The 8,176-nt window shown below is 49.0% G+C and overlaps 1 protein-coding gene across 1 annotated transcript in view; it reads right to left on the bottom strand.

The window, feature by feature from the left end:
- Nucleotides 1-28: 28 nt before the first annotated feature.
- The window catches only part of EMSY (EMSY, BRCA2-interacting transcriptional repressor), a 55,239-nt gene continuing 47,091 nt past the window's right edge, over nucleotides 29-8,176 (bottom strand). The window contains exons 18-20 of the mRNA XM_015406468.1: nucleotides 7,785-7,822; nucleotides 3,350-3,871; nucleotides 29-903 (exon numbers count right to left, since the gene is read on the bottom strand). Coding sequence (XP_015261954.1) covers nucleotides 712-903; nucleotides 3,350-3,871; nucleotides 7,785-7,822 — 752 coding nt within the window. The 3' untranslated portion in view covers nucleotides 29-711. The remainder of the gene's footprint in view (nucleotides 904-3,349; nucleotides 3,872-7,784; nucleotides 7,823-8,176) is intronic.

Below are 8,176 nucleotides of genomic sequence, written 5' to 3' on the forward strand. Positions count from 1 at the left end.
ATAAATAAAATGTCTTTGCAAGGCGGGACGGGCTCGAAATTTTCAAATCTGCGTGACAGACCGAAAAAACACGCTTCTTGTATGGAGCAAATCCCCCTCCCATTGTGTTCCCCCACCTTCTGCTCTTTCCTCATCATTAACCAACACTATTTTAAAAAAAAACAGAAAGAAACAAGGCCAATTCTTCTCCAGCTAACTTAAAAACAACAACCAAAAAAAGCCTCAAGGTTGGAATTTCTTTAGGTGATTTCCCGGCCCTGTGAAGGACTCTTTTCAGAAACCTGGAACGCCATGTAACAACAAAAAAAGGCTCTTTGTGCTAGATCTTCCTTCCGCTGCTTACAAACAGGGTCTCTCCAGTTATTTCTTTTACTTTCAAGAGGCTACAGTAGCTGATCTTGGACACCGTAGCAACGACAAAGAAAAAGAAAAGGAAAGCCCTGCATCATTCTCTCTCCTCTGCTTGAAGTAACACATTCGGCTGCCGTAAAAGCTGACCCTGGTATGGCGGACTCCGCCTCCCCCCATTCCGTGATCCAGCCTTGCCGATACTGTCAAATTAACACTCCCCGCGTGCAAAGGATCCGAGCCCGACACCCTCCCCGTGTGGACAAAGTGCTTTGCGAGAACACAGGGGTGCCTTGGATGCCGACGGCCGAGGCTGTATTCTTCCCATGTGTATAAAGTGCGCACTGGCGCCTCCAGGGGGCGCTAGGACTGTTCCGAGCTCGGCATGGGGCTGGGTTCGGCTCCTTCCTCATTGCTGCTGTCAACGTCCTGCTCCATGACGGTTTCCTCGTCGTCCAGGCGCTGACTGGTGAAGTTGTTGAGTTCTAGGAGCCCACTGGGTTCCACGACCACGTTGGAGGTGGAGTGGCAGGCCACGGAATACTGAGGGATAGTCTGGAAAATGAAAAGGGAATACCACGTATGAGTAAAGGGATAGCTGTGCAAGCTGTCTGCAAGGAAGATAATGGGAACTGAGGCGATCGTACTTTGGCACATTATGAGAAGACAAGAGTCACTAGAAAAGACAACGCTGGGAAAAGTCGAAGGTAGAAGGAAAAGGGGAAGACCCAACAGGAGATGGATGGACTCCATCGAGGAAGCCACGACCCTCAGTTAGCAAGACCGGAGCAACATTTTGGAGGTCATTAAGATTGGGCGTGCTAATTCATAGGGTCACCGTAAGTGGAAAGCGACTTGAGGGCACTTAACGCACGAAGATCAAACCAATCGTAAATCCTCCCTAGAGGCTAAAATGACTAAACGGAGGCTATCGTACTTTGGTCACATTGTGTGAAGACCAGAGTCGCTAGAAAAGACAATGACACTAGGAAAAGCTGAAGGCAGCAAAAAAAGAGGGAGATCCAACATGAGATGGATCGATCCAATCGAGGAAGCCATGGCCCTCGGTTTGCAGGACCACCTGAGCAAGGCTGTTAATGATTGGACGTTTTGGAGGTTATTAAGAACATAAGAGAAGCCATGCTGAATCAGGGCAATAGCCCATCCAGGCTGAAACCCAAGAGGCCCACCAGCAGGGCCAGAACTCCAGAAGCCCTTCCCACTGTTGCCCCCCAAGCACCGAGAATACAGAGCATCACTGTCTTCCATATATACCTTGTGGCTTGAAGCTGTCTGCTTGTAGCTGCCACCACTCCTTGCGGCAGTGAATTCCACGTGTTCATCGCTCTTTGGAGATTGGATTTACACCCCGCTCTTCACTACCCGAAGGAGTCTCAGAGCGGCTTACAATCTCCTTCCCTTTCCCCTCCCCACCACAGACACCCTGCGAGATAGGTGGGGCTGAGAGAGCTCTGACAGAAACTGCTCTTTTTCAAGAACAGCTGTGCCAGAGCTTGTGACTGACCCAAGGTCACATCAGCAGGTGCAAGTGGAGGAGTGGGGGAATCAAACCCGGTTCTCCCAGATTACAGTCCGCGCACTTAACCACTACACCAAACTGGCTCTTAACCACTACACCAAACTGGCTCAGCTGTTACGTTGGTTGCATGATCTTCACTTGTTTGAAAGCAGAAGAACTGATTGGATTTATACCGCTGCCCTTCACTACCTGGAGGCGTCTCAGAGTGGCTCACAATCTCCTTTCCCTTCCCCTCCCACAACAGACACCCTGTGGGGTAGGTGGGGCTGAAAGAGCTCTTGAGAGAACTGCTGGTGAGAGAACAGCTCTGAGAGAACTTGTGACTGACCCAAGGTCACACCAGCAGCTGCATGTGGAGGAGTGGGGAATCAAACCCGGTTCTCCCCGATTAGAGGCCATGCTCCTAACCACTACACCAAACTGGATTCACAAATGTGCTGACCAGTTACATATGCATTAAAAAAAATATCTGGTGAGATTTCAGCATGTGTTGGTTGACTACACCAAACTGGATTCACAAATGTGCCGACCAGTTACAGATGCATGTTTTTTAAAAAAACATCTGGTGAGATTTCAGCATGTGTCCCTGAGCCCTCTCCAGAGGTTGTGAGAGGTCTAGGAATCTTCCTGACTTTGGGGACATTTTGTTAGTTGAGTGCCCCCCAAAGTCGGCGTGACACAAGTGAATTCCTGCCCTTACCCTGAGGACACAGATTAGTAGCGGGCACAAACTCTGGTTGGCTAGCAAGGCCAGGCAGAAATTGTGCAACTAGACCTAAGTCCAGCAGCATCTTAGAGACCAATAAGATTTTCGGGATGTCAGGTTTTGACAGCCAAAACTCCCTTGATCAGATACAAGTGGGAATGGAGATTCCCACGTCCTTATATCCCTGTCAGAATGTGGGAGGGGTGTTGCAAAGAAGGGAGTCAGGATGCAGAAGTACAATGCAGAATGTTATCGGCTCGATTCGAACAGGGGAGAAAAGTCTGGAGGCAGAACCTTAGTATCTGTAGTAAGATAAGAATCCGACATCTCCATTCAGCCCTGGGGGGGTTCCATTGTTCTGAACTTGTGAATGAAGTTAAGTTCAGCAATCTCACGTTGCAATCTCCCCTTGAAGCTTCTCTGTTTGAGAATGTAGGACAAGGGAAACGGCCACTCTCAGGTTGGCAACAGAATGTCCTAGAATATTAAAATGTTCTCCCACTGGTTTTCTGAGTGTTGTGGTTCTTAGTGTCTGTTTTATGCCCATTTATTCTTTTGCGTAGGGACTGAACATTTTTGTCTGACGTGGAGAGTGAAAGGGTGCTACTGACAATTGATGACATATATATGTCAAGTCGAACGAGTGAATTAATTGGAGATGGTATGGCTGGTGTTGTTAGGTCTGGCGATTGTGCTGCTGAAGGACACTCTCCCATTCTCACTCACCCCCCCCCGAAGATCTTTTAACTGATTACCTGAATTAAGATCTCCGTGGGGATCTCCTCTGCTTTCTTCGGGGCGATGTTCTGGATACGGATAAACTGGCTGGCTGCGGGGGGCGCCGACACCGCCTGCTTCCTCTCCAATAAAGACGGCCCAACCGTGGGAGGGCTCGACGCAGAGTCCAAGCGTTTCGGCGGCTGCAAGACAGACGTTGCCACGGCTGTGCCCGTTCCGACTGTGGCCACCCTCAGCACCGAGGCGGGTGCCGAGTCCGCTTCACCGGTCGGGTTGCCGGCGGGCACGGCCTTGCTGCTGGGGGGATCTGCTACCGCCCGGTCTACGCTCGTGTCAATCTGAGCTTCCATCATGGACATTTTCAAAATGTCCGCTACCGCTGCCTTCGTGGGCACCTGGGCCGAAAAGAGGCTTGGGAGGGGCGGGGGCGGCTTAGGCGCCGGACCGACTCCGGCCACCTTGGACACGGTAGGCGGCTGATGCCCTTCAAAAGTTATCTTTGTAACAGAGGATCCTTGGGATATTATGGGCTGGTGCACCTGAAAATCAAAGGGGTTTTGTGCATGTTACAGGCAGGTTGGTACTCTCTCGCTCTCATGTTAAAAGATTCTTATATCATCACTTAAAACGTGTTTTGTTTTGAAGGAAAAGAAACAAAAGCACCAGCGAAGCTTTCTATGGGGAAGAGAGTGTGGAAATTCGGGATTTTAAACACAGAATGCTCACTAGCCAAAAGTAAGGGGCGGGGAATGACTAATAAGACGCCAAGGATCAAAAGCAGAGATCGCCAGATTGCAAGATGTCCGTTTCCGCAGTAAAAATCACAGCAGCCCCGTTTTCCTTTGGGATTTACACCCCCCAAGCACTGCCTCTCTTCACCTCCCGTTCAAAAAGCCCTTAGCGTTAGGGACATAGCATTTTTTCCCCCTTAAAAAAACACCAACGCATTTCTTTGGGGGTCAATGCACACTTTTGCTACTTAATTTTTCTGCCCGACCCAGGAAAATGAGATTGCTTCTTCTAGGACAAAAATTACTAAGCCGAGGGTGATGTAAACTACAAAGGAAGACGTACAGTGGAGAGCCTTAGGCCGCCGCCGCGGGGGTTCGTCTTTATTTCCATAGGAATTTATTTTTAAAAAAGGTATTACGGGGACGAAAATCAATTACTTTATACCTACAAAACAGAAAGAAAAAAAGAAACAACAGTAAAAGAAAAAAGGAATTACGGATCGGTCGTACAAAGAAAAGGTGCGTTTAGAAGAATGGCCTTCCAAGTTTGAGGTGGCTTCCCCCTCCCTCCCACTGGGCCAGATACATTTCCCACTTAAGGATACTGATCAATAAGTACAGTTGGTGTATGCCAGAAGTCCTCAAGGTGGTACCAATGGGCACTATGGTGCCCGCTGATGCCTTTCCTGGTGCTCACAAAGTGCTTTTGGAAAGTGGGTGGGGCTTTCCCCCAAAATGCTCCTGATTGGCCACCGGAGATTTGATTGGTGTTGCAGACTTTCAAAAATGTCATTGCCACCACAGCACAAGAATCTCCACTGTGTGACTGAAGGGAAGCAGCAGCAGCCATTATGTGGCTGGCTCCTCCTCCCGTGGCAACCATTTTGTGACTGCCCCCCAACCCGTTGTGAAAACAAGAATAAAATGCATGTGCCCAAATTTTAACACCAATAATCAGTGAATTTAATAACAGTAAGACATATAAAGTACTCAGAACAGATTTTCTGTAAACAGCAGGTAGAAATTCACTGGTAAAGTTGAATATAGGTAGAAATTCACAGGTGTAGTTTTCCCACAAACAATTTGTCATAAATTCAAAAAAGTCCTTGATCTGTAAGGATGTAGTAGTGTTTCTTGCCAGCTGACTGAACGGACCCCTGGTTCTAAATCCGTTTCAATAATTTGTTTTTCAAGAATCACGCTGGATTCAACATTTCAAAGGTACATGTAGACATCCATAAAGCATATTCAAATACAGCCATCGTCAGTGATTCCCAATGCAGAATCTATCAATTCTCGGGACCTCCCTTCAAAATTCTGAGGGAAAACGGATTTTATTACAAATTGTTTGTGGAAAAACTCCACCTGCGAATTTCTACCTGTATTCAACTTTACCAGTGAATTTCTACCTGTTTGTTTTATGGAAAATTTGTTCTGAGTATTTTATCTGTCTTGCTATTATTAAATTAATTGATTATTGCTGTTAAAATTGGGGCACATGCATTTTTTTTTCTTGTTTTCATATACTGCTGTGCCACTACCTTTCATCTTGTACCCCACCATGCTGTGTCAGAATGCCAAGGGTGGCTGCAGGCACTAAACGTTTAGGGCCACTGGCTGAGACAAGGGCTGCCCTCAAGACAGGAGGTCTAGCATTTCAAGTGCAGGCAATTATTTTACTGGGGGGGATTTAAAGGCCCCAATGTATTTTCTTTAACCTTTTAGATTTTTCTGCAAATCCAGGGGTGGTCACTGAAGTTTGCACAAAAGCCTGTTTGGGGTAAGTGCACCCCCTATCTGTGGATTTATATTCCTATTTAGAACTTGGGAATTAGATATAAGAAGAGCCCTGCTGGATCAGACCCGTGAGGGTCCATCTAGTCCAGCCTCTTGTCTCACACAGGGGCCAACAACAGGGCAGAGAGGCCGAGGCCTTCCCCTGATAAGAATATCAGAAGAGCCCCACTGGATCAGACCAGTGAGGGTCCATCTAGTCCAGCCTCCTGTCTCACACAGCGGCCAACCAGTTCCTCTGGAGGTCCAACATCAGGGCAGAGAGGCCGAGGCCTTTCCCTGATAAGAACCTCAGAAGGGACCCACTGGGTCAGACCAGTGAGGGTCCATCTAATCCAGCATCCTGTCTCACACAGGGGCCAACCAGTTCCTCTGAAGGGCCAACACCAGGGCACAGAGGCCGAGGCCTTCCCCTGAGAAGAACCTAAGAAGAGCCCTGTTGGGTCAGACCAGTGAGGGTCCATCCAGTCCAGCATCCTGTCTCACAAGGGGGCCAACCAGTTCCTCTGGAGGGCCAACAGCAGGGCAGAGAGGCCGAGGCCTTCCCCTGATATGAGCCTAAGAAGAGCCCTGCTGGATCAGACCTAGGAGGGTCCATCTAGTCCAGCCTTCTGTCTCACACAGAGGCCAACAACAAAGCAGAGGGGCCGAGGCCTTCCCCTGATAAGAATATCAGAAGAGCCCCACTGGATCAGACCAGGGAGGGTCCATCTAGTCCAGCCTCCTGCCTCACACAGGGGCCAGCCAGTCCCTCTGGAGGGCCAACAACAGGGCAGAGAGGCAAGAATATCAGAAGAGCCCCACTGGATCAGACCAGGGAGGGTCCATCTAGTCCAGCCTCCTGTCTCTCACAGTGGCCAACCAGTTCCTCTGGAGGGCCAACGAACAGGGCAGAGAGGCCTTCCCCTGACAGGAACCTAAGAAGAACCCTGCTGGATCCTCTACCCGTGCACAATTCGATAAGCCCTTCTCAACTCCCCTCTTTGTTTTCTCTTTTCTCAACGGAAAAGTCCCGGACTCTTCAGCCTCTCCTCACAGAGAAGGTGCTCCAACCCCCCCTTATCATCTGGGTCGCTCCTCCTCTGTACTTTCCCCAGCTCTGCAACTTCCATTTCACCGGGACTCTAGATAGTAATTCATGGCAAAGTGGCGGATGCAGGCCCGTGGCTACGGTGGGGCTTTTGGGGTCTCTGCCCCCTTTCTTAAAGGCACAGCCCCACAAGGATGTCTCCCATAAATGCTTTTCCCAGTCATTTAAAAACATTTCTTAAAAGTGTGTGATCCTTTAAGCAGAGTGGGGTGCTGTGGATTGATTGATTCCCACACTGGGCAAGGGGGTTGGAGTGGGTGACCTCTAGGGTCCGTTCTAACTCTATGTCTCAAGAAACTAGTCTCCTTGAAGAGAGTTTTTCTGCCCAAGTGTTAGCTTTCTTGACTGTAGAAGTCCTCACCCCCACCTGCCGAGCTTGTTCTCAGAGCTGTTGCTTAGGCTGGCAGCAGTGATTAACTTGCAGCAGCTGAGAACTGTCATCTCAAGCGGGTGACAGCTTGCAATTTAGAGATCTGTCCTGGTGACAGCTTTCTATTGGCTAAATGTTGACCTCTCCCATGAAACGGCAGCAGTGTGTGTGTTGGAGATGTTGTCGAAGGCTTTCAGGGCCGGAGTTCATTAGCTGTTGTAGATTTCCCGGGCTGTATGGCCGTGGTCTTGGAATTGTAGGACCTGACGTTTCACCAGCAGCAGATGTGACTGGCATCCTCAGAGGTATGACACAGTAAGATGGAGTACCCTCTGTGTCAAGGTGAGAAGAAAAATGGTAGGCAGGTCATTTATATCTACTCAGGAAAGTGGGGTAGGGCTGAGTCATTCTCTTGTAGGAGTTTCCCAGGCTGTGACATGCTCCTCCGTTAGCATGCTCCTTCTCACCTTCTCAGGAAGGTGTAAACAGGGCATGATTTCCTGTCCTGGAAAACACAAAATGCTCTACATCTGACAACAGCACTACAGACAAGACTAGAATTTCCACAGCCAATCCATATGCAAAAGAACCTCCTCAGGAAAGCTCCTCCATTAGCAAGTTCACAGCCTGAGGAACTCCTACCAGATAATGACTTAGCCCTACCCCACCTTTCTGAGTAGATATAAATGACCTGCCTACCACTTTTCTTCTCACCTTGACACAGAGAGTCCTCCGTCTTTCTGTGTGATAGCTCTGAGGATGCCGGTCACAGCTGCTGGCGAAACATCAGGTCCGACAATGCCAAGACCACGGCCGTCCAGCCCGGGAAATCTACAACTAGTGTGTGTTTGCTTTCTCT

The sequence above is a fragment of the Gekko japonicus genome, unplaced genomic scaffold, assembly GCF_001447785.1.
Source record: "Gekko japonicus isolate JY-2015 unplaced genomic scaffold, Gekko_japonicus_V1.1 scaffold3994, whole genome shotgun sequence".
In the NCBI taxonomy this organism is placed as follows: domain Eukaryota; kingdom Metazoa; phylum Chordata; class Lepidosauria; order Squamata; family Gekkonidae; genus Gekko; species Gekko japonicus.